Source organism: Crocodylus siamensis, chromosome 4 (genome assembly GCF_052110815.1).
Source record: "Crocodylus siamensis isolate JL-2025a chromosome 4, ASM5211081v1, whole genome shotgun sequence".
NCBI lineage: Eukaryota > Metazoa > Chordata > Crocodylia > Crocodylidae > Crocodylus > Crocodylus siamensis.
In genome coordinates this window covers 128,455,213-128,482,697 of record NC_143398.1, presented here as the reverse complement: position 1 = coordinate 128,482,697, position 27,485 = coordinate 128,455,213, and the positions used below count along the sequence as shown (strand labels likewise).

The 27,485-nt window shown below is 43.6% G+C and overlaps 1 protein-coding gene across 1 annotated transcript in view; it reads left to right on the top strand.

Annotated features, from left to right (window-relative positions):
- Positions 1–9,872: 9,872 nt before the first annotated feature.
- The window catches only part of SHISAL1 (shisa like 1), a 125,911-nt gene continuing 108,298 nt past the window's right edge, over positions 9,873–27,485 (top strand). The window contains exon 1 of the mRNA XM_090043778.1: positions 9,873–10,161. Within this exon, the coding sequence (XP_089899904.1) occupies positions 10,098–10,161 (64 nt within the window). The 5' untranslated portion in view covers positions 9,873–10,097. The remainder of the gene's footprint in view (positions 10,162–27,485) is intronic.

Here is a 27,485-nt window from a genome sequence, read left to right as displayed (position 1 = left end):
ATGGGAAATAAAGGGACACCTCAGCTGTGGGAGTGAAAAAGAAGTCAAAATATATGCCATGTCCTCACCAGGACTTTAGAAAAACAGCTGGTGCTAATGAGGACTGCACTCAATGGACACTACCATGTATCTTATTCAGGTGAGTTGTACTAACCTATCCTTTTGATAGGTTCCCATCAACATGTTTGCCCAATACAGGCCATGCACTGTATTGGCTACATTTAATCAACTTCATATTTGGTTTCCATTACTGAGAACAAGCTGCTTTTGGCAGTAATTTAATGATAGACCGTGTATTTAATGTGGTTTCCTTGTATGCAACTATATGACAAGGGACTTTTATCCCCATGCTGACTAGGGGGAAACCTCATATTGTATTTATTTGACTAAATATGATATATCCTAGTAAAATATAATAAACTTTTACTGATATGGTTCTTCTCATACCTCTACAAAATGTATGTGGCAAATAATCATTTCACTCACCCCTAAAGTGCAGCCGCTTGCGGTGAGGTGTAACAACAGTTTAATAGTTTATGCAATAATTTAGGACAAGTGAATGATATCATAGCTAATTAAAATGTACAGGAATTTTAGTTGAGATGCATTGCCTTGCTTCCTTAATTGTAAATCAAGCAAGATATATACATAAAATAATGCTTCTATTGACCCCTTGGGTGCATCCAGGTGAGTGTGCATGTGACTGATGCAGCACTTCAAAGTGGTTTGAGATGCCACAAGAGGCACACTAAGAATAAATAAAATGTTATATGCAGCACGGATTCTAAATTTGATACTGGGAAATCCCGTATCAAACAAAAACACAACAGAAAAAAGTGAAACAATCAGAGCCTGGGTCCTCCAGAGATGCTCAAGCTCATGGCCAGAGCATCTCTATGGCTGCCCCATTCCCTGCTGCCCCAGCACACTACCTCAGTGTACTGTGAAAAATAGGATCAGGGCAAGGCTGCAGCGGTGGATTGATCCAAGCACTGTCCCACTTAAGTAGGGATGTGAGGGGAGGGGCCTGTATGGGTGGGGGGTACTGTGTGTGAGTATGGGGGGACTTTGTGGGAGTGGAGGGACTGTGGGGGTGGTAGGGGCTGCTTAGGAGTGGTGGGTCCAATGCCTGCCTTCCCACAAGGCTCACAGCCCTCCCACATGGCTCATAGCCCCCCCCCCACACACACACAACCCCCCTGCCACAGCAGCAGTGGACATTGGGGTGCTGATGCCTGCTCTTGGCAGAGACCCCTGGTGGCACAGGACTACCTTAGACCAGCTGCACATGGGGCCAGCTTGGCCCAGACCACGTGCCCTCAAACAGAACCAGGCTGCCTCCTGCTGTCACCTGGGGCTTCCCACACTGCAGGCAGAAGCTGCGCACTCTCAGGCCAAGCTGGGTCCTTCCCTCCATGTACCCTGTGCACCCTTGGGCCTGGTTGGCTCCATTCAGGCAGGACCTGGCCCAGTCCAAGGGCATGCAACTTCTGCCTGCAGTGCGGGAAGCCCCAGATGACAGCAGAAGCTGGCCCAGTTCTGTCCATAGGTGTGCAGTCCTGGCTGGGGCAGCCCCATGTTCAGCTGCCAGTCTGTGGAGGCCCTGTGCTGCCAAGGGTCTCTGTCAGGAACAGGCATCAGCGCCTGACAGGCACTGCTTCTACTGCTACTGTGGGAGAGCTTGGTGGGGGTGGAGCCATCCCAAGCAGTCCTCCCCAACCCACATAGTCCCCCGCACACCCACAAACTCCCTCACAATCCACCTACACACCCCTAAACAACCCCCACAACCCCTCTACCCACATACCCACCCTCAAACCCCGCACAAGCCTCACACTGCCCCACAATCCTCACCTTACCCTACACCCAACCCTACACCCACCCACAATGCCCCCAAGTCTCCCACAAACCCCACACCCACCTCCCACACCCTTTCCCCCCAAAACCCCACATCCCCCAACACATCTCATACCATGTATGCCCAGCTGCCAGATGGGACAAGACCTTCTGGTGGGAGCCACAGCTTCAGGGGCATCTGCCACATTGAAGCCCTACCCCGTGCCCACACTGGTGCTGGGACATGAGACCCTTGCCTGGGGGGGTTCCTAGTCCCAGAAACCACTTGGGGGTGTGATGATGCTAGCCCCAGCTTCTAGCTCCCCTTGGCTGAAGATCTGGGAGGAGCTGGGCAGGGTCAGTTTGTCCCAAGTGGCAAAATTTGCCCCACAACAAAGTGTATGTTCACACACATATGCTGAGGCACAAATCTCTGGCACAAATTTGACCCACTGCTATTTGAGCTGCTGCAAATTCACGTGTCTCCATGTGTGGGTGCACCCCTTGATTGCATAAGTCTCTCCTTAACTTGAAATTGTGTTAAAATTATTTCTGCCACTTTTTGTATTGTGCATCTCTTTTTAATTATTTTTGTAGTGTTAGGGATTTCATATAAAGGGCCAAATTTGAGCTCTTGCTACCTCTGTTTTGCATTGCTCTCTGATCTGGCTGAGATCCATGACCCCAGAGGCTGATTTAGGGTTTGTAGACACCTTCTCATAGAGGAGAGAGCTGTTGGGGTCAGGTTGAGGGAAAATAGCATGTGATTAATGTGGATGACTGCCAGGCTGGGATCAGGAGCCCTGCAGGGTAGATTTGCTCAGCTTAAGGGTTTGGCCCTTAATGACTATGAATTAGCTCAAACATTTATGAAAAAGGAATGGGTACAGATCTTTATACAGATAGGATAGAAATCTGTATTTGTGTGTGTATAGCTGTATGTGCTTGCATGAACATCATTTTCAAATTTCCACTTAAATGTTTTGTTTTTCTGTGTTATTGTTTCTGTGTTGTTATATCATAGCATCATCTTGGACCAATGAATTCTGCACCAAGCTTTTATTCATAGTTCCATTGTACCTGTCATGGAACTGAGGCCTATGAAAGCCCCTTGACTCAAGCTCATATCCCTCATTATGGTTCATCAGAGCCTACCTTTATTAATATTTTTTACACAGTGGAAGAGTCATATTTTTCCTCAGCCATTTGAAAGGGAGGGGAATCTGAAGGGTTAGAGCAGCAATTTTTAACTTTGTTGGACTTGAGGCACCCACTGGAATCAAAGCACCCCTGACTGGACTTGAAGCATCCCTCTATAACTTCCGTGAATTGAGCAAAAAATAATTTATACATTAATGGTTACGCCCATGTAGAGGAATTGAGCAGTAGGGGTGGAGGATCATTCACGCAGGCCTGCATTTATATACTTATCTGTTTATCTCCTTATACCTCATTTACCTCTTCATACCTAATGCACCCTTTCAAAGGATCTGGCAGCATCCCAGTGCCCCAGCACCCTAGTTAAGAATCATATCCAAACTAAAGATGTTTATTGGTGATCTTATGCTAATGAGAGATAAACAACCTATTTGCACTACAGAAGAAAGAGACTTTGGGGTCATCATTGACCACAAGATGAACATGAGCCTTCAATGTGATGCTGCAGCTAGTAAAGTGACCAAAACATTGACTTGCATCCATAGATGGTTCTCAAGCAAATCCCGGAACATCATTCTCCCCTTGTATTCAGCCTTGGTGAGGCCGCAGCTGGAGTACTGCGTCAAGTTTTGGGCCCCACAATTGAAAAAGGATGTGGAGAAGCTTGAGAGAGTCCAGAGAAGAGCCATGCTCATGATCAGATGTCAGGAAAACAGACCTTACGATGACAGGCTGAGAGCCATGGGGCTCTTTAGCCTGGAAAAGCGCAGGCTCCGGGATGGTCTGATGGCCACCTATAAGTTTATCGGGGTGACCACCAGTATCTGGGGGAACGTTTGTTCACCAGAGCACCCCAAGGGATGACGAGGTCGAATGGTCATAAACTCCTGCAAGACCATTTCAGGCTAGACATAAGGAAGAACTTCTTTACTGTCCAAGCCCCCAAGGTCTGGAATAGCCTGCCAGCAGAAGTGGTTCAAGCACCCACATTGAACACCTTCAAGAGAAAAGTGGATGCTTATGTTGTTGGGATCCTATGACCCCAGCTGACTTCCTGCCCTTTGGGCGTTGGGCTGGACTCGATCTTCTGAGGTCCCTTCCAACCCTAATGTCTATGAAATCTATTTGTGTGATATTTCATGACAAATTTTAACAGTTCATAAATGGAAATGTCCCCCAGTTCACATCCTTTACTAAGAGGTAACTGATACTTTTTATTTACTTGCTTAAATATAGTTACCCTTCTGTCTCTCCCTTCTTCTGACAGCTTAGTGGGATGGGGATGCTGGAGTCTGACTTGGATAGGAAAGAGAGCTTCCACAATAGACTGCTCAGTGGGTGGAAGTGTGAATGAGCTCCCTCCTCAATAGCTGAGCCCTTCATTCCAGTATCAGTGTTGAGTCTATGATCCCTAGAGGTTGGATTGCTACTCTTATCAGTTTTGCACTGTCGTTAGGGCCTAATGTACAATCAGTTTAAGGGTTTGGCCCTTAATGACTATGAATTAGCTCAAACCTGTATGAAAAAGGAATGGGTGCAGATCCTTATACAGATGAGGTGAAAATGTGTATTTGTGTGTGTATAGCTGTATGTGCTTGCATGAACATCATTTTCAAATTTCCACTTAAATGTTATGTTTCTCCATGTTATTGTTTCTCTGTTGTTACAACACAAATTAAATCAATCAGCAATGAAACATTTCCACTGTAGCTGATCCTTTCCAAAGTCATGGCTCCAGAAATGTCTAAAGCAATGTGTGCCAGCATTGCTGATTCTGGGCCACCTTTCAGATATTGGTCCCGGGGATATCACAGTTTCATCTTGGAAATACTATATGTAGTCTGGCCAAGAACTCTAAGGTCTGTCCCTGAGTCATTTCCTTGACATTTGAATTTGGAAACCTCTGGCAATCTTCCAAGGCCATGTGGTGACTAGGGCTAGTTCCAAACCACCTGAGCTTGGACCTCTCCAACACACAGTCAGCAGTTTGACACTTAATTCACTGCAGATGTCAATACTTCTCATCTGGTATGATCTGGTAGCTGGGATATACCTACCCAGCATGAATATTCTCTACAAAAATGCCCAGGAAAGAAGTTCCTCTTGATGATAATTAAAAATGAGTTATGACAGATGGTTAACACACTACCTCTTTCCCTTGTACTGTGTAAAAACAACATGCATTTGACCACAACAAAAGATATGGTAGTAGTTCAACAAAAACAATTAAGACATTAGTGGAGGTAAATCAGCCAAATCAAAAAAGAATCATATAACAAGACATTCTCTGTTGTCACAATTGTAGGAATGAAATAATAATGAATAATTTAATATTTGCAACACTGTAAAATAAAGAACAAATTAACTAACTGTAAGATGACAATTACTTAGCGTATAAAGCTGCTTAAAATTTCAAAGAAAAAGCTTCATAGAATTGAAGGCTCTGTGAAGCTAAATGCTCTATTAATGATATCTTAGAGATTTAGGGACCGCTCTATAAGGACTTGCAGGTATGCTTAACTTGTGCATACACATCTTTGCAGGATCTGGCCTTTGGCATGTCAGAAGTAAACTGGTTATGCTAAAGCCTAAGGTTTAGTCCTCCTCCTGCTGAAGTAAGTGGGAGTACTCATGTGCCTAAAGCGACCCATGCATGTTTGCAGGATTGGACTGTAACCCAGTAGTAGCATAACTTGTGGAGGGAAGAAGACCACCAGTTCCTAGCATCAATTCAAATAGGGCACCATAATGGCAGCATCCCAGGCTGCCACAGCATCCCAGGCTGCCACAGCCCATGTTGAGGGAGTTTGAGCAGAGGTAGAAGTACCCCATGCTACAACCGCTGCGCAAGAAGGATACTCCTCCTCCTTTATCTGTCTCCCCCAATAACACCCTAGGCACCAAACATTCTGCCTCGGCTAATTTTTTAGGAAAAAAAATAGTTGGGTGACATCTATACCCTGTTTTTTTAGCCTACTAACCTAGCTGTTTCTGAAGGCTGGTCTGCATGGGTGGACCTCTGATTTTGACAAGGGCTAAAAAGCTGTGAAATAGGAGAAGAGACTGGAAGCCCTAGCAGATGGCAAAATCCCCTAAGGTTAGCTTTATTAGTGGAAGACCATTAAAAAGAAGAGATGATCTTTAATAATTGTGAAGTGAAGAATAATGGGCCATTAATGGGCCATTGACACCCTGAGGAGTCTGTGTAGCAGGGATCAAACTAGGGCGCTTCTATCACCAACAAAAATACAGCTTCTCTCCTAAATACACACAACCCAATTTTGGGGGCTGATCTTGGAAGAAAGTGTCTGAGAAATTATGGTATTATTATTTTTCACATGATTATGGCAGTAGCAACCAAAGACCCCAGTCATTATCAGGACTTTTGTACTAAGCCATGGGTGATCAACCTCCAGCCCGTGGGCCAAATCCAGTACATGAAGCCATGGCATCCAGCTCTCAGGGTTTCCCATGGGTCAGGATATTTGGCAGCGGCAATTAATATTGCCACCATCACCTGCTGCCAAATTCCCAAGACCCATACTGTGGGTCAGAGCTGGACCACCCCCACAAAGCCAGATCAGAGCTAAGCCATGCCCCCTCTGCCTGTGAAGCTGAATCATGACCAGGCCATACTCCCTTTCTCCTACACAACTGAATCAGCATGGACTGCCCATGCCACTCAGCTGGATGGGGCCCTGCCACACCCACCCTGGGCACCAAATTGGGACCACAGGCTGGATCCAGCCCACAAACAGACCAGGCACCACCCATCCAGCCCATCAGGGTAAAAAGGTTGAGAACCACTGGGTTAAAGCATTGGACTAAGACTGACTGATTTTATTGTGTGACCTTAGGGAAAGTGTGTAGCCTGTACGTATTTCAGTTTCACCATTTAAAAAAAACCCTCTTCAGGGAGTTATTAGTTTATTGTCTTGGAAATTGGAGGGAAGTTTCATAGCTATTTAAAACATGTCTTTTGAGTCTGAGACCATAGCAGAAGCCCTCACAGCACAGCCATGTTAGAGTCCAACGAATCTGTAAATTCTGCTAAATACTGTGTCACAATGGCAGGAGAAAGGAAAGGAAGTTTGTGATGCTCACCAGGAGCTACCTACTTTTGAATCTTTGCCTCAGGCTGGTGAGAATTTCCTTGATGCATAGCATTTCACCAGAGAAGGATTGTCATGGGAGAGCCCACATCATTGACATCAAGGTTGTCTGCATATGCTTACTGACAAAACAAAATAGAAAAAAAAATATGGACTTGGAATAGCTGGTTGTTACTTTCCCTTCAACTCTAAATTTTCATTCAGCATCTTGTCCTTTGGGTTTAGAAGTTTGGGGACTCAGTGAAAGTATGGAGCACTTACATAGTACTAAATGGATAAACTAATCTACTAATTTCCCTGCATAATTGGAAAAGCTACTACAATTAGTATATGAAATATTAACATTCTCCCACCCACGTTCCTATTTGTAAAAGAGCTATCTATGCCCTGTGGTATAGAGCTGTGTAGTTTTATTACAATTGCATACTGAAAGAGCCTATTGTAAGGGATAGGGGCAGGATGGTGAATTTGATCTCCGTTTAAAATTCTAAAATAAAAAAACACCTATTGCAGCTTTCAGATGGCTGACTGGATTGCCTAGCATAAAAGGTATGCATATCACACTTCGTATTTCCCTAATTTTATAAACAGATTTTGTAATCACACTGCTTTGCCAATACAATATCTATATATCTAAAGTGTATCTCAGCAGCTTGAAGTTCTATATTTAAGTTAATGGATATGAAGCTATCACACAGGACAGTTTGTTAAGCTAGTGTAGCGAGAAAGAGAGAGATTGGATAAGAAATGGTACTTCATTTCCTCCATATCATAATTAAACCTCAGCAGTTTTGAATGTGCAGATTATGTTATTAAGCAGCCTACTTGAAATGTGGCTGTAGCCACAAACAGTAAATAATACACATTTGGCTAGTATGAGTCATCATCACTCTTGTGACAGTTTCTACAGACCTCCCTGTTTTGCATAGTTTATGCAATACACCGTAGAAGAAATATACACCTTATTTGGAATATAATTTACATACAAGAGACCATTGGTAAACTTGTCAATTTAAGGCAACCCTAAAGGGAAGTCATGATCACTGTTTTCTGAATGCCTGCCAGGTTTCAGTGTGCTTTGGGTGGGAGTGTTTGGACAAGGAAGCCCAAGCACTGATCTCATAAATCACTGTACAGCTTCCCTATTAAAACTGCCTGGTTTCTTCTGTATGAGCACCTGAGGATACTTCTGTTTGTTTTTTGTGGTTTTGGTTTTTGTTTGGGTTTTTTGCAGCTCTTCTGCTTTTCTTTCTCTCAGAGAAATAGAAATACCTTTTCCCAGCTGAGTAAATATGTTACATTTGAAAAACTGCTTAACTACACCTTTAAATATGGAACTATGAAACCATAAGTAACTGTGTATGTGTGTGTGTGCTGTGTGGAATCGCATTAAAAACCAGACTTTTACCCTTCTGCCCCAGAGCTCATTTAAATTCCTGCTAATTGAAGTCAAGAGTGTTTTCCCCCTGCAGCCTCCATCTAACCTTAGGTCTTTTCATTTGTAGTAAAATGTGGGAATCCAACTATTATCCGGTTACTAAGCAAAGGCTACTGATTGCCAGCAGTGGTACCAGGCTATCACTTGCGTCACTGTTTCTAGGAGATTCTATTCAAGTATTTTACCATATCCCCGTAGCAAATTGTATTTGCAGTTGCTTCGTTTGGTTTCTGCACTAATTGATGCCTGGGTATACCAGCCATAAACACACGCCTCCTTTGCCATAGTAACCATGTCTTTATTAGACAGGGCTTTGTTCCGACCCGGTAGATCTCACTCTGTACACCCCTGCATACAGGGGCATTAACCATTGATCCTGTCAGTGCACTTAATGAGCCACTCGCTGAGGCTCTGTTGAGACTCCCAGCTGGGCAGGGCTGGAGCTGAGCACTTTAATGAAGTGCTTCCCCCGCCACCCCATTAGCTGGCACCCCTCTGGACAGCAAAAAAAGAAAGAAAGAAAGAAAGAATCTGGAGCAAAGGTACTAATAGATGTGTTAGAGCCCATCATTAATCCTAGTAGTAAATAAATGCATGAAGAGAAGTGGAAAAGATGTAGACAAGTTGGAAGGAGTCCAGCGGAGGGCAATGAAAATGGCGGGGGGCTTGGTTTATGAGGACAGGCTGAAGGAACCGGACTTATTTTGTGTAGAGGAGACCAAGAGGGGATTTAAAACCACCCTTCAGCTGGTTACGAGGAGCTGCACTGTTCCCAGTGGCGGCAGATGACAGAACAAGGAGCAATGGGCTCAAGTTGCAGCAAGGGAAGTTGAGGTTAGACATGAGGAAAAACTCTCTCACGAGGAGGGTGGTGAAGCACTGGACCAGGCTACGCAGAGAGCCACTCTTGGAGGCTTTTAAGCCCCAGAGAGAGAAAGCCCAGCTAGGATGATCTAGTGGGGGCTGATTCAGCAGGAGTTGGACTGGTGTCCTCCCGGGGTCCCTTCCAACCCCCACTTCCGGTGACAACTAGGAGAAAAGACAGCATGAATGACTGTTTGCCCACAACGCTGCTTCGTTTTTAAAGTTATTCACACCCCATTTAATCCCCACACAGAGAGCAGGTTTTGCTTTCCCCCCGGCACCAGGTGACCCCCCTGCGCCCCCTTCCCACCCTTGTCTGAGATGATTCTCAGGGCGGGGGGAGCTGCAATGAGGGGGCCGCTTGCCCGCCAGACCCCCTCCAGCGGGGGCAAGAGGCGGGGCTGTGCCCGGAGCGCAGCACTGCCCCCACAGCCCGACTTGGCATCGCAGGGGCGCAACTTTTGTGGCGGAGGCACGGAGCCGAGAGCGCCCCCACCTCGCCGCGGCTTGCAGGAGGAGGGGGCGGCGCTCGCTCGCTGCCATCCCGGTCGCGGAGCAGCCCCCGCCCCGGGGAGGGATGCTGCCGCCCGGCGCCGGCTAAGCTGCTCCCGCCCCGGCGGGGAGGAGGAAGGAGGCTCCGGGCGGCGCTGTCCCGCCCCGGCGTGCGCCAGCCCCGCAGGCAGGGGCCGATGACCCGGCAGGCAGAGCCCGCAGGGCAGGGGCAGGGGCGGGCTCGGCCTCGGCCTCCCCCAGGTGAGTGGCATCTCGGGAGGGGTCCAGCGAGCCTGGTCTCCGCCCAGGCGGGGGCAGACCCCAGCGGCCCTGTTTCGGGAGGGCTGGGGGCAGCCGAGGGGGTGATGTGAAAGGCAGGAGACTCCCTGTTGACGAGAAACCTACAGGCACCGGGTCCTGCTGCCTGGCAGCCGCCGCTTTGCAGGTAGGTGAGAAGGGCACGGGGTGGGGCGGGAAGGTCTTGGCAGATCCCCACACCCCTTTTCTACCTGGCCCCATTGTCAGCTCGGATTTGGGAAACTTTCTGTGCCTCCTCCAGCAGAAAGGCAGCCCACAGGGGATGTGAAGAGCCCAGCTCAGTACACTGATGGAAAGGTCAAACTGAGATCCAGGGTCCGCATCCAGGCTTGGCCCTCCCTTGACTCTTAATCGTGCCTGGATCCTACTAATTTATGGGACTGGGACATTCATCACCCTTATCCAGCAAAGCTCATTAGTGGGAACTTGTTTCCATGACGACCAGACCCCTAGATTCTTCAGGTTATCTATATCTATATTTATTTTGCCCAGTTTCATGTCTTTCTGGTATCTTTCTGCTTCCCTTTGGAAAGCAGTCTAGCTGTTTTCCCCATTGGGAGAGAGGGAAGACTGAAAGAGGAGAGCTTTCAGTCTCCCCTCAAAGCCAGCTGCTCTGCTTCATTGCTGGCAAACCTTGGGGCTAGGTAGAAGTGTATCAATTGTACAGGTTTCTTTAGCACTGGGCTTTTGCATGGTGTCTTCATGTTTATTTGTTGTTGGCTGAAAACAGAACGTGTTAGGAGTTTTCTGTTTAATATTGGTGTTTAATATTTCTTAGGTGGGCTCACATGTTCAAAATGTAAGTGAACGCTGTTGCTTAATGTTTCTTCATTATGTGGACACTTTCAAAATCTAGGTTTGACCCCTGTTGTGATGTTTGTTCAGGAGTGCCATGGTCCGAGCACCACATCTGTGAAAGCTTTTTGTGCTCTAAAACTTGTAGCTTGGGTGGCAGAGCTGAGCACTGAGAATTGGGAGTGATTTGTTGCCTGACCTTGCTACAAGCTGCCCAATGTGACCTTGTGCAAGGCATTTAGTTCCTCTTGTCCCTTCTTATCCCCAACTCTAGAACAGGAGAACAGTGCTCATCTCTGTGAAGTGCTTTGAGCTAGGGATTCAAATTTTTCTTTAAATATAATGCTATTTGTTATGTAGCAAACAAGAGTGTTATAGCCAAGCCTGGACTTTCTACCTCTCATGAATGAAAAAGATAGCATACGTCATTGAGGGAAAAGATTACATAGGTGATCTAAAATGATTTTCTACCTTAAAAAAAAAAAGAAGGACAAATACAGTAACTCCTTAACTGACATAAACTGGTCTCAGTCTGTTGAAGTCAATGTAGTTGGGGGGGGGGGTCCAGCCAAAACTTTTGAAGGCAATAATCACATGACAGGATATAATTATTTCTTGATCATCTTGTTTTCCATCACAGTATTCAGTTAAACTGAAAACATTTAGTAGTTTTAGGCTTCTAGATTTTTTTTTAATAATACACAGTATGAAAAATAACATGCAAATGACAAAAATGCTGTAGTAAAATAGAAAGTAAAATGAAAATTGTTCTTTGGATTGTCTGTTGTAATGTCATGACTAATTTATGAACAACTCAGGCATATTATTTTAAAATATCTTGAAGTATTCAGTCAATTAAAAGCAGTTTCCAGTAGGTATAGCCCCCCAAAATACTGGAGTATGCTGAGAACTAATTTTTATGGTTTTCCAGCAGTCACTTTCTACTATTTGAAAGAAACTCTTCTTCCTCCTGTTGCTTTGGGAATGAACAAAAAAGTACAATGGGGAACCTAACAAATTGATTATACTGGGGGGAAAAAACAGTGCATCTCAACATATAGAATATGCTGTAGAATGCACAGAAAATGTGTGTGTAAACCCAAAATATTGTTTTTTTACTGTATTTCTAATACCATTTTAGATGCTACTAATGATGAAAATAGAAAAACAATGATCAATAGAATTTTTTCTCCTCTTTATGTTGACACTTGCCTATTCAATAAACTACCCCAGAAATAAAATAAAACCTTTCAAAGCCTGAAGAGTGAATGGTGGGTGGGATTTCAGCTCCAATTAATCAAAATATTAAGGCATAAATTTAATGTAAAGTGCATCAGTAATCCCACTGAGTACTCATGCTTAAACTTGAGTGTTTACTGATCCACTTTCTTAAAACAAGGCCCATGACTTTGATTTTGTACTGTCACATCTTTAGCAACTTAAGAGTTTGGAACTTTGTTTTAAAAATTAAGTACTGTTTGCCAATTACTGACCCTAGTGAAGTGATTTTATGGCAATGCCAGAAAGAGAAGGAAAGGAATAGAAATGGCTGCTTCTTACTCAGCAACTCTCTGTTCCTGGTGCGTCATTGAGTCTTATCTCCCTGCTTAACTGTCCTGTTCCTGCTATTTAGCACTGCTGAATCAATACAAGTAGAAGTAAATTAAATAGATTCTGTTCAGCTTCACACATTTGGCAAAATTCAACCCTTTACCACTAATGATAACAAGAGGAATAAATATTTCAACTTAAATGTTAGATCTCTAGTTGAGTATTCAGTGCCAGAACTGGAAAAAAGCTCTTTGGACTTGTAAATGGATTGTATTGGCTAAACAAGGCAGTGAAACTAATAAGCATAAAATGCCTGTATTGTTATTGTTACACTTAGTTTTCAGGATACAATCACTTCAAAAGTTTAAGCAAACCAATATGTTGATTACCATTGCTGAAGATGTTTGGTTTGGTAGAAAACAATGCATATATACAATTCTGCAAAGGCTAAATCTGTGAGATTGTACTACCATATGTTTCTGTAGCCCTACATTACATTCTCTCTATTTATAAAAAATCTAGTATTACATACACTATACTATTTTTCCCTGAACACCAGATTACAACTTTCTCTTAGAAGACAGTATTCATACACAAGCTTCATATGTCTTGAAGCAAGTTCAAAAGTGAAAATTAGTTTGCTGGTATCAACTTGTTTCCCAAATGGTGGAGGCAAGTAGGACACAGGATCAGGACTTCGCATTTCTGTTCAAAGATTTATTATTGACCTCTCTTGCAACCTAGGGCAAATCATTTTCTTCTTCTCTGCCTATTCATCCTCCATCTGTCTTGTATATTTTAAATGCAAGCTGCTCAGTATAGAGACTCTTTTTGTGTTTCCATTATCTTGTCTCACTGAATGTCCTCTGGGGTTTCTAAACATTGCTGTAATAAAAATAATAAGGAATAATAAAAGTTTTTTTAAATCACTAAGACTGCCACTGATTTGGCAAGGTTACTAGTAATTGTTTGTGAGGGCAGTTACAGTCTAGAGATGGGGTTAGAATGGAAGACTTGTTTGTAAAGAAATTAACTTTTATGAGCTGTAACCTTTACATAATTTTCTTTTGCATGCATAATCCAGATATTCTTAAATGAAATATGCCCCAGAAGTTGATATGTATATTTCTCCAGAGGTCTAAATGAATATTGTATACCCAGTCCTTTCTTTCCTGCACACCCAAGAATCCCACAGGGGCAACTGTACGTATCACAAGATTTTCTGAATGAGAAAACACTGTACTTGTGAATGGATAACATGGACAATAATGACAAAGTGCTCATTGTAGACATAAATCAGCAAAAAACATTCACAGCAGAAAGTTGATTTTTCCACCTTGTGGAGGGTGAGGTAGAGAGTGAAGTTTCCAAGCACTTTTTTTTTCCTGCCCGCTACACAAATGTGCTTGATAGTAGAAATGGGACATTAAAGTAAGAAGCAAAGGGAGCCATTTTTGAATTGTATAAATTACTTGAGTTTGGAGTTGAATTAAGCTCTTGATAGATCTTTGCAAAAATCATTTATAGTTCATATTCTGAACTATTTGGTGAGAAGTCCAGCTATTTTCCTTTGATATTTTGTACACAACAGAACCACTGTGGAGGATACTTGTGACTTCTGGTAAATTTAATCATTTAGTCTGAAACAAATTTGGTTCCTATGAAAGGTTTACAGCTGAAAAATTGATGTTTAAAGTGATTTCTCTTGTGTTGTGTTATTTTTATCTTTCATCACTGTGCAAGCTGTTAAAATAAGGTAATTTTTTCATATATTCATAAAAGGTAAAGTGAAATAAAGAAAACAAAACTTATGCAGAAATCATCTATGTTAAGGTAGAGTAGAGCTGAGGGCACAAATCAGAAAATCCTGTCGCTTCAGAGACACTGAACAAAAGAATTACAGTTTCACAACTCATGAAACAAAATCAAGGGTATATCCTGGCCTTGCAGATTCTGTGACATGAAATTTTCTGGATCTCTGTAGTATGACTGGTTCCAATAATTGTGAAGAATCCATTTATTCCTGGTTAGAAAGATGTGATTACATAAAGGTTACACAAAATTAAACACAAACAAGTAGTTCTGATTTTAGCAGGCCAACCAGGCTGTTTGAGAGAGAGACTAAAGGAAGTGGTGGTACACATTTAGCATGACCCTTTAGCACCTTTGCTATAACATCCAGGAAATACCCAGTGGCTATCAGAAATGGCTGTTCTCAGGTGCCTTTAATTTTTAAACACAAAGCAATATGCGGCTTCCAGAACAGAATGAATATGGCTCAAGCAATCAACAACATTGGGGGAAATATTTTTGTCAGAATAAATATAAGAAAACTATTATTAACTATTCTGTAAAGGGTTTATATTCTGCTGTGCATACACACAGAGACAATGAAAATGAGAATGTACTGGCATCAGAAAACTAACAGTCTAGATACAAATTGGGACACAACAAAAGTTTACAGGAACTGGTATACAATAGCCAAGTATAGCCCCTACTTCAGCTCCATGACCACTGCCATATAATATAACTATTGAAAAAGTCTTTGGCCAGTTCAGTAAATTCAGAAGATCGAGTTTCACCATTCAGTGCTGTCACCTCTGAATTTACCAATATCTAAAGCTGGAGTAGCATACCTTTTTCCACAGTTATTAAAATTTATAACTGGGGAAAAAAATAGGAGTTGTTTATAAGACAGGTGTCAGGAGGTCATGCTAATCCAGCAGAGCTGATTATCCTGAGAAGTGCCAGTTCTTAAGTCAGAACTTTTGTGCTGAAATGACTGATCTGTTCTTTCAGTTCTTTGGAGCCACCCATGAACAGCCAGCACAGCGAAAGATGAATTACCCTAAGATTCCCTTGTCAGTGTTGATGGTAGAACTGATTCCTATACTATTTTTTTTTTTTTTTAGTTTCAGGGGGTGGTAGAGCAGCAAACACTTAAGTATATACATTTCTTTCCCTTTGTAGAAGGGCAGCCAAGGCTTTGAGAGTTGTACCCAACAACATTTCTATAATCACGCATGGTATTGTGTCCTTTTAAGGCCAAAGCTCTCGTGTTCAGCACTGCAGGGTTCAGTTTGCTTTGTGGCAGTTTTGCAGCACTGGGGGCTCCATTTTTTCTGTCATGAGGAGCCAGAGGCTTTCTTGGTTTCTCTTTCTCCACAGGACTAGACTGGATCAAGTCAGAGGCAGAGCAGGTATAAGATCTGCATACTGATGCAACTGTTAAGATCCACCCTGGGTATGATTCCAGAGAATTGTAATAAAAAATAACTGTTAGTTCAACACAGTAGTGTCCAGAGTTTTGTTGTTGAACTCACAACATATCACAGCACAGTTTGTTACTCAAGCTATCTGTATAATAACTCTCTTAGTTTGTAGGCTGACTTTCCCAGGCTGGTGAAATTTAGCAGATGCCCACTGTGGCCTATTTTTGTCGTGGTGTAGCAAGGTGTTGGGCATTATCAACAAGAGGCCTAGCCTGTGCTGTTGTGGAGCAGGCATGATTGCCAGTAGAAAAAAGACAAATATTGAAAAAGTCTTCAATTAGAAGGAAACTTCCTAACAAAGATCAAGATTACCTAAAACGTTGAGCATTAGATAAGTTTTAGCATTCCAACAGCCAGATAGTAGTATGACTGCAAACCAAGCAGGGCAAATGATGAATCACATGACATTCCTGGCAGGACTGTAAAGGATTACCAGCCCAATCTCTTTCCCTGCCATGAACACAATTACAACCTGATCCTGTTCCCAGTGAAGTCAATAAAAGCTTTTCCATTGATTTTTACTAGGAGCTGCATCAGACCTTTGAAATTATGTTACTGATATAGTCAAGAAGCACTGAAGTGTAACATAACAGCTGTAATATAAAGTACAGCACTGAGGATTTAGTTCTCCATTCAGAAAAGACAAAGCTGTTTAACTTGAAATAGGTAGTCTCTTTTTGCTTACTTCTATATGCTGGCATAGTGCTTGTTATGCTAGAGTTTCCCTAGGGCAGGGGTATCAAACATACAGGCCGTGAGGCTCATTTGTACAGCTGCCACGGCCTCTGCTGTTTTGGGTGGCTCCGGAATCCAGGACATTAATGTCACTTGTCTCCATCCAACCATTAGCTGCCACCAAAATCAGGGTTTTTAGTCACCCTGGTGACTAAAACTGGCAGTGCAGGGGAAAGGAAGGAGGGGGTAAGCAATGGTGATGTTAACTCCCTAGGTTCCAGCAGCTCTGGGAATTAATGCTGCCACCTCCACTTGTGGATTGTCCAGCTAGTGGGAAGCCCTGAATTTCAGATCCGGCCTAGAAAAAGCTCCATGGTCTAGATCTAGCCTGTAGGGGCAAACAATTTTGAAACTTCTGTTCTAGGGCAGCTGCCTCATACAGCAGTTGATGTTCTTTTGGGTCTCTTTCCTGGTTTTAAGTTTGGGACTTTAGAGTAAGAAAATAATTACCTTTATTACATTCCTACATTTAATTTAACAAGTAAACTCTTCCAATCAGTTGTTGCTCCCTGATAGAATGAACTAGACCCCCTACAGCTCTTGGTGGTGATATTCCAAAGCAGATCTGTACAATTAGTTGTTTTCTTTCTAGGATCTCCCTTCTGTTTCTTAAAGCATGCTGTGGAAGAGCTACAGTTCTCTGCAATCTAGAGAAAGAGTCACTTCTAGACAGATTGGGCACCTACAATTCGCCAATATCCCTGAGTACATCAGTTGGCGTGGTGGCTACATTGGTTCAGGAACAGATGATGCCATTGCTTTGGAACATGTCTAATATTGTGACCAAGAGGCTGAAGTACATTACCTCCATCCCCAATTCAGTCTCTTCTGAGGTGAGAGTTCTGGAGCTCAAGTTCCTTCTTTCTAAAATGTTGCATCAATCAGTATCACAGCTTAACAATCTTCCCCCTAGAGTCTTTAAGATAATGGGAAGCTTTCCACTTGAAGATTTCAGTTGGCATTGTAACCACACCCAAATTCTAGTTTTGAAAGAGAGTTGGAAAAATATTAACACTGAATATTATTACCAGAAATAATTACTAAGAATCCCCAAAAAATCATCTACACTTTGGACATAAGCAAGACACTTCACATACAGTATTAAAAAAGTTTGTCATTGGTAGTACTTTTCTGTTGTAGGTATTCTGTCACAGCTTCTCTCAAATCTAAGTGAATATCTCAACCGTGAGAAATTTCTTAAATATTTCAGATGGATTTTTACATTTTTCTGGAAATTATAGTTACTTTATCTCTCCCACTTGTGTGTACAAGATTTGCTTATCCACTATGTCATCTTCCAATATCCGGTAGCTCTACCTTAATCCCTGTCTTTCAACAGATGTATCCAAAGGATAAATAAGAAGGTCTGAGATTTTTTTCCATGTGCCGAGTTCCCACAGCAAACACTGACTAATGTGAATTGTGAGTGTTCAGTACTTTTGACTTCAAATCCGGTATATTTTTATTCAGTTATCATCTTCTGTGAAGATTTGTTTCTCCCTTCCAAAAAACTCTGAACAAACAAAACCAGAAACACAAAACATTCTTTGAAGATAAATCTAGGCATTTTAACTAGGAACATTTTTCATAATGAATTATGTTGCATATGATTAGCTCTAGATGTAGGTGTGAAAATGAAAAATACCGTAACACTATTTGCATTGCTTATATGTACAGTATCACAGTTTTCAGAAGGGAAACAGTGCTCTCTAAATGCATGGACAACTTGTGCATTGTAGAATAGACCTGGAAGTACAGTCTCTGCATTGTGAGAATTTGGGCCATGTTTAATGGTAAACCATATTTGTATAGCTCCCCCCTCCCATTAAATATCATTTAATAGAGCCAGGAACAACTTGAGCTTCTTTCTCCTGTATGTCATACAGGTGCACCAGTGTTGATATCGGACATCTCATGGCACACCTGGCTTTTCGGGATGCGTTCAGATGAGCCCGCACATGCCTCTGCAGCATCTCAAAGCCCTTTGAAATGCTGCAGGAGGCACATGCAGGAACAGGAAAATGTTCCCCATGCTGCAGATTTGCAGTGCAGGGGCAAAATTAGACCACTGGATATCCAAAGGTCAAAAAACCCTGCAGAAAAAAAAAGCAGGGCAGGACGCAATCCCAGACTGCCTTGAGGCAACCGGAGTCTGGGTCCTCCACAGAGCGTTCTGGCTGCCTCTGGTGCTGAAGCACACTGCCTGTCTGTGCAGGACAGGCAGCATGCCAGCAGCAGGGAGCTGAACCCAGGCTCCACTGCCGGTAAGTGACGGGTTGGAGGAGGGGGGAGGGGACAATGGGAGGGACACCTGCCAGCCCTGCCCTCTGCCCCACCCTGCCCAGCCCTCCACCTGTTCCCTGAGCCCCCCAAACTCTGCCTCCCCACCCCAGCATCCTGAGGGGGGGGACCCCAGAACAAACCCCAGCACTTACTGGCATTTCCAGCTGCCACCTGGGTCACTGGGGCCCCACCCACACAGTGCAGGCTGGGTGGCAGCCCAGCTGCCCCCTGCTGCCCAGGGGGGCTCTGCCAGGAGCCCTGGAGGCCCCACAGCCCCTGCTCAGCGAATAGAGGCTTTTTTGGGTTGTTTTTTTTTTTTTTTTGAAGTGCTGGAGGTTGGGGTTGGGGGGGGCAGCCATGGGGGGCTGGGGATGCAAGAGCAGAATGGGGCTGGGTGGGGCAGCCATTGGGGGGTCTGGGGAAGCGGGGCAGGCTAGGAGGGGCAGCCATAGAGGGGGTTGCAAGAGCCAACAGGTGATGGGGTCATGTAGGGTGCAATCCCATTGGCTGGGGGAGCAAGCATGGGTGGGGCAGGGCCTGTGGCCCCTGTCGGGTGGCTGTGGCCCCTTTTGGGGGGTAGTAGCCCCTGTGAGGGGAAGCAAAACATTTATTCATGAAACATGTATTTAGAATTCACTTTATTATGATGATAGAGACACTGGAAGTCTTCCATATTGCTTTAACACTGTAGATATATTAATAAAACATTGCCCAACTGATCGCTGTCTCTCTGTTTCTCTGTCTCTGTCTCTCCATATGTAGTGGTCTTTTGTTTTAATTGTGGAGGAACGTGGATTTGGGGGTATTTTACAGTGACTTTGAGATTTTTTTTATCAGGGATTTTTCAGTTTTCAAATATGGAACACCAGAATTCCTGCTAGGGAGGCCATTGGCAGGACCTTATCTCCTCACAGCTGGCACCTTGAACCCAGTTGGCTGTAGCTGACCTCCTGGCCAACTGGGGCCAGGAGGACATGCTTTGAAAGTTCAAAGCAGGCCACCACACCTGGAACATCTTCTGGGCGATAGCTGCCCAGATGGCTGGGCAGGGGGCACACATGGCAGTAGTGCCGCACGAAGGCCAACTCTGCAGCCACAGACCACTGGCAGCTGGCCCAGAGGGGGAGATGCCTTATCTGGGTCTGGTAGGTGGGCAGCAGGTCACAGCCAGGCAGCAGCCCCCACTGCCAGACTGCTGCAATGGGTAAAGCGTGCAGGGAACTCTCAGGGCTGCTTCAGCAATCCAGCTAGCACAAGAGGTAGTGTCCCCAGGTACCAATTGGCTGGGCCCCAGAAGCTCCTGAGAGTGAGTAGCCCTGAGCTACTTGACAGGGCAGCTTTTTGTACTGATGGGACCAGGACAGGTGCTAGCCCCAGGCTCTAGCTCCTCTTGGCTGCAAATCCAGGAAAAGCCAGGAAGGGTTATTTTGCCCCAAGTGGCACAATTGCTCCACAACAAAGTGCATGTCTGAGCACATGCACTGAGTCAAAAACCCTGGCTCAAATTTGAACATTCGTGGAAATTTACAAGAGGCGAAGATTTTTGTGGAAGATATTTTTTATTGGACCAACTGTATAATTGTGAGGGACATTGTACTTTCAGTTAGTACCATACCGTTTCTTGGGTCTCTCACCCCAGCGCTACCACTGAAATTTAGAACTTTAGATGCCACACAAAAATTAACTGTGGGTAGAATTCTTGGACACAGAAGTTGGAAAATGTAAATTATGCCCCAGATTCTCCACTATATTGACCTAATTTCTTTTGTTTAAACTGGCCCAAAGCCAGTACAATGTGTCATGGAAGGATAGTGTAGGTGCATTCTCTGGTTGCATGGAGCCAGGCTAGGCTGTGTAAGAAATATGGCTGAGCCAAGTGTCAAATGTGCTGTGTCACCAGGCCCAAAGGCTCCTGGAAGGGCCAGGAATTCAGGGGCAAGGTAAGCAGCTATAACGTTAAGTGCTGCAGTTCCATGAGCCAACATAAAGACTCAAGCATCTGCAGAGGTAAAAGCTGCCGTGACTTACCTTGCCCCTGAATTCCAGAGTATGAAGCCCAGATGGGGACTTATTTTGGTGGTGGAAAGTTCAGCAAAGGCAGCATCAAGCCCTATGGTTCAAACACCTACAGGAATTAAGTGCCTCTTCCACTTGCCCACTTCAGATGCTGAAGGTGTATCTGTATCTGACTAGTAAAGAGCCCTAAATCTGTCTCAGGAGGACCAAATGAGTTTGACTCCCTCCTCCTGTGCTAAGTGAAAGGATCCACAGCCTGGTTTTCTCTGTGCCCCAGTGGTCTCTTGCTGTTGGTCCCCAAGGTCATTTTAGCAGAAACACCTGAACATAGATAGAACAGCTTTTATTTTGTTGTAACATGAGAATAGCACCAGAGCACACGGTCATCAAGGATCGTCGTGCTGCAAGATTATTGGCAGTGGCCAAAGACCTAAGCCAATCAGTCTAGCCCTTTTGCACAGGTGAAGCTTTATACTCAACTCAAACTAGTGTACATTAGAAGTGACTTTTCTAGAATTGATGGAGTTACACAGATGTGTAACTGGTGTAAGAAACAGGAAAATCAGGCCCATAATACTGTTGTTTTTGCATTAGCTTCATGTAGTGAACTGTATTAAAAAGGAAAATCTACCTAAAAACAAAGAAGCAAATTCAGTTTTATTTCAGAGTGGAAGTGAGTAAATGAAGTGATACCAACAAATATAATGTCCAGGAAACTTTTGTAGACAAATATTATGCAAGATCCTGCTTCCTTGAAGTCGGTGGCAAAAATCCCATTGACCTGAACAAAAGCAGGTTAGGGTCCTGAAAGAGAATAACTGCTCTTGGAGAAATCCCCTGTCAGGTCTCCTCTGCGGGAACTGGGATATTCTGTTGCCCAGTGGTCTAAATATAACAATGAGAAATTTATGAGAAAGGGATTTGGCAGTAATAACATTCCTCCAGCCTCTCCGCCCTTTATCATTAGCTTCCCACACTTTTGGACCATTCTCGGCAGAATAGTCTACAGTCCATTAATTGTCTTTGTTATGATGTCTCTCTCTCTCTTTTCTTTCACATAGTAACATATTCATAGCAAGGCAAGTTCCATCCATCATTAGTCACTGTAAACCCTGAGGCCATAGACCATAGTCTGCTACCAGTTTTTTTTCCTCTAAATCTATAATATGTAACAGAAATGCATACTCTCTCTGGCACTTCTTCTCTATCTCGTAAGTTGCTGGACACCACTTTCTTTCATGGAAGTGAGTTGAGAATACCATTATGGGACTGGACCTTTTTTCTTTTTTTTTTAACTGCCTGAAAACAATGTGCATGTCTTTCAAAGCAATTTGCAACATAATATGCAGCGTGTAATTGCCATGACCTTTTATAGGTAACAAAATAAGAAAAAGTTACTGCTTATCTTTGTGCAAGAAATTTTGGTCAGGGTGAAATCAGCATTTACTCATAATCCATAAATGATACATCAGGCAAGTACTCCAGCAAAACCAGTGTTTGATTTTCAGCGGCATCAAGTATGGTTATATTATTTGTGTTACTGTATTACCTAACAGCTGTCTACGATTTGGTCTATGGACTGAGACTCCATAAGTACTGGCCTGAACAAAGAGTAGTTGTAGCTCCATATAAGTCAATACCTCTTAAAATCAGAACCGTTTCATTTTGGTGCCTCACTTTGGATATTTTAAAGTTGAAAATTTAGACTATTTTGTAGTATTCTCAACACTAACTAATATAGTTGACAAATGGTTAAAAGCAGCAAATCATACGATATTCAAATGTGAGTCTTCTTTAACATAAGGGTATGGAATTCAAGCTCTATTTTCAGGCTCAAAGGCTTTACATCCCCTACCTTATTAATCCCTATTTTGGGCTTGTCTGACCACTTCTGCTCTGCCTACCTTCTCAGTCACAGGAATTAATGTAGACTCTTGAAAGAGGGGGTTAGTTAAATGCATAGCTGATGCTGCTCTGCACTGGGCAGAGTGGATTTAAACTTTGGCCTCCCATCAACCAGAACAGCATCCTAATTGCCAGGATTTAGATAGTTCTTACTTAATCTCTCTTGGACTCAAAAAGAAATGGGGCTGGAAGGTACCTCAAGATTTTATCTTTTACAACTGCCAGCTCTTCCCTGTCCTAAACCATTCCAACCTTGGGAAAAAGGTTGTTGAAACTTAAGCACTCCACAGAAAGTGAAACAATATTGAGTGAGTGAGTGAGAATGACTGACTCTCTAGCATGGTAGTCTGGATGTTTAGTGTACAGACTCCAAAGCCGCTGGAAAGCTGGGGGGGGCGGGGAAGTGGGCAAAAGAAATCTCTTCCTATTGTTTTTTTTACTCTAACCTAGTGAATCTCAACCAGGGGACTGTACAATATTGGCATTGTTACAAGATTCACAAAATAAATCCAAAGATTTCATATAGAAATCTATAGTGCCATAAATATACCTAACCTGTTGTGGTCTTTCTTGGTGCATCCCCACATGCAGGGGCATGTCCTTGCTATGGCAAAAATGTTTGCCACTACTTTTTACCTCAGTATACTCCCCTGCACGTGCAGTTTGGTATGGGGCAAATTGCCCTGCTTCAAGGAAGCTGCTGTTTTCTTGCTCCTCCTGACTCCCACTGTGCTGAGATGAGGGACAACTAAAGCAGTGGAGAGGCTCCGGCCAGCAGCCAGAGCATTTCCCAGAACAACCCTCTTGCATGCACTGTGATGCTTTTTTCTGCATCATTATGTTTTTGCTACTGGGATTTCCAGGTAGCAAATTTAGCTCCTGCACTGCAAATTTGAAGCTCAGGGCACATTTTAACAGGCGAGGCTTTCAGGTTGTGGTGCTGTGAAGAAGTTTGTGATGCCACAAACCACATGTGTCTGCACATCTGTATCTGGCCTTTGAGTTCTTTGCAATAGAAGAATTGCTCCATTATTTTTCACTCATAAAAAAATGAGTGAAAGCTAAGACCTGCCATTTTCTATAGGTGCTTTGAATCTAATAAGAGATTGGAGGAGTTCACAAAAAGATGAGAACCACTGCTCTAACCTTTCCTTTGCCTTTCCTACAAATACCTGTCTTGAGTGGAACAGAATGTTTTGTTTGTCATTAAATGAATATATATATTCATTCATATGTATTCTAAATAATCTTTTGATTTTCAAATTGAAAAATACCTAGCAAACAAAAAAGCATTTAAGTTCAACACAAACTTCTTTTTGTTCTGTTTGGCTGTTGAACCAAAAATTCAGTTATTCATACAGGCCTGTGAGGGCTTCTTGTGTGTTAGCGAACACCTGGAGGATATCACAGGCTTCATTGAAAGGAGAGGTGCTGAGTGCTTTCCTGGACCACAATCATATTTTCAAAATGTCAGAATCAGTTTCTCTCAGCTATTTCCCAGGAGAAAAGAACTGTTGTCTCACTGGGTAGTAGCCTTTGTGATTATACAGGGTGTGAGGTTGTGGAGGAAATTACTGATCTGGATAAAGCCCATAAACAGAGGCAGTGCTGATTTCCAAAAACTAAATTACATGTATTCATTTCTTGAAAAGGGTCATTAAGACAAAGTTCTCAGGTTACAAAATACCTTGACAATTTGATTTAATATGTTCACCCTATCATTAATGCTTATTTCATACCTGTAATTCTCTCATATTCGGCCAGAAAATGAAAGCATCCCATATCCAGTCCTCATCACTCCCCTGCCCTTGCTGCAGCAGATTGTTCAAAGTAAAGATCAGGCTTATAAGTCACCTATGTACTCACATGACCCAGCCTCCACCCCCTTCATTCTCTTCCCTTTTCCTTTTTTCTCCTTTTCTTTTTTTTTCCTTTTCCTTCTTTCTCCTTCCCTTTTTCTTTCCCGCTTCTTTTCTCTCTTCTTCCCTCCCCTCCGCTCCCCCCACTGGATGCAGTCATTTTTGCCCGTGAAGGATGAATCCAATTCTCTCATAGTTTAACCTGCACAACAACATTATTCTGATACCGTTCAAAAAATTCTGCTAAATGCTCAGTGAGCCCTGTTTTAGTACTCTCCCATAGCCTTTGTTTTTCCAGTTATGTTGGGCACAATTTATCAGTACCAGTTATTAAAATATGTACTAAAGGGAAAGAAGCAGGATGTTGCCTGAATTAAATTGCCTAATTACTAGCAACAGAGCAGACCCAATAAAACAAGCCATCTGCTGTATGAAGCTTGATATTGGTAACAAATATAATGATACTGACAAACATAGACTTGATTCTTGGAATCTCTGGCATCTCCAATTGCTGTTTATTGGAACATTCAGACTCTCAGCACCCAGACCCGCAGTACACCAGATATTACAAGCTCAACTTCAATTTGACCAGATAACTTTTTCCGTACCGTTAAAAAATATCACCAAAGCAACAACACTACAGTTTGTTCCTATCATGAGATACAGAGTACTGCACAAAAAGTAACAGTGCAAACATTTTGCAGCAGGTTGTCACCTGATAATATGAAACTCTTTCAGTGAAACATGGCTGTTTCAAATCAAGCTTGATAAGGTCCTTTTTAGGCTTTGCAACAGTTTGATGGAGTGGTGCAGTCTTTAGGGAGCTGAATATGGTTGCCTCAAATGTTGTATGGCTTTAATCCTTAGTTAACATGAAAAGTAGATACTTTTCCTATCACCATTTCAATCAGATTTAAAATTCATTGTAGCCTAAACCTCTTTTACAGCTGTGTGCCTTACAGATCAATAAATCTGAAATAGAAAGCTTAGAGCACGGACAAGCCATGAATGTATAAGAGCAAATTGTGAAAGTATATGGAGAGGCAGGGAGGAAGAACACTAGAAGCCCTTTTCTCATTCCCATCTTGTGCTAGTCACACAAAGGAACTGCTACAGTACTAGTAAGAAGGTTAAGGACTCCATGACCGCAGTCACATGAGCATGGACTTTTGTTTCCCTGGGGACAGGCAGCACCTTGTGCCACTGCTAGTTGTCTCCAGAGAACACCTGTGCCATACATCCTCTGGCATGGAGCTGGTTACCACAGGTGGGATAGAGGAGGTTGGGGCCAGCATGTGTGATGTCCCCAGAAGCCTTACCTGGGGTTCTGGGGGCCTTAAGGAGCTGCAGCTGTAGTGCTGCATCTGGGAGCCTGGCCAGCAGCTAGAGTATGGCTTCTGCTAGCTATGCTCTGGTTTTGGGGAGTGCACTACCACCACATGCACCACCCTGCTTTTATTTGATGTGGGGTTTTTTGACCTGGGACCACCTTGGGTCCAATCCTCCTCCTGCCCCTCACCATGCTGCAAGGTAGCAGCACGGGGAATGCATGCACATGTGGTACAATAGATGGGTCCATGGTGCCACATATTGCACATCCATGCTCATCTGGATGTGGCCCCTGAATCTGATTTCATTAAAGTCTAGACTTCTCAGATGAAGTGTCCATTCTCATCCCCCAGTGCAGAGGCGTAGTGAGTTCATTGAGCACCCAGGACAGGGTGGGAGTTCAAGGGTATGCTGACCACCGTAGACCTGTGGGGTGTGTGTATGAGGGAAAGGGAAGTCTCACCTGCCTGGGCTACAGGTGTTGCTGCCACTGTTGTAGCAGCATCAGATCAGCTCTGGTGACAGCAGCCCCTTGGTCAGGCTCCCTGGTAGCTGATCCTGGGGCCCCACTCACTCCCCTTTCTCTCTCCCCCAGGTAAATACATATTGGCTGCAGGGCTGCACCTGCCATGACAAAGGCTTCTGGCAAGAGTTGGTGTGGATTATGCCACCCCCTTATAGTTGGCACTAGGAGATGGTGCCTCACACTCTGCCCAAGTTACACTACTTTTCCAGCTACCAGCAAAGGAGAACTAGTACAAAGGAAATGTCTAAAATATTTAAAGTGTCCATAAGAGCTCCTGCTCTACAGAGTGTCTGGAGGAAATTCAGTTTAAGTCAGTAAGTGCTGCACATCAACACAGCTAATGACCTGATTTAGCCCTTTTCTGTATGTACCTTTTCAAGACTTAATTGTTCTGGTTGTAGAGAATCCACTCTTGCTCTGACCTCTTCGTATTCTACAACTAATGTGGTGCTAGGCAAGGAGCCAGCTTCTTTACTAAAGTGTTGTCAGGGCCTGGGCTTGATACTACATCACTTGGACATGACATCAAATTGTGAAATCTGTTTTGTTCCGGTGTTGAACACTGGAACTTGAGACTCTGCTAGTGTGGACTTGCCCAGAAGCATCCTATTAGGCTGTATTCCAGACAACTGCTGTGTCTGAGAGGATATTTGACATCCAGAGCCACAAGATTTCAGTCTGGGTGCAACAGCTTTCAATGACCATGAACTAATGTCTTCCTTGAAATGACCAGTTGTCAGCAGCAACTTCTGGGACATACATCCATATGTTCCACACACCTATGTAATTGGAAGTGAAAGTGTTATAAACTGTTTCTTATACATGTAGCCACCTCGGCATGGGGCTATGGGGAGGTTAATAAGATCAAACTGAGCTCAGACTAGCTAGCTTTGCCTCTTTTGGAATAAGCTACCTAGACAGCTGGTAGAATCTCTACCCTTGGAAATTTTTATAAGCATGCTAGACAGACATTTGTCTAGGATGATTTGGACAGGA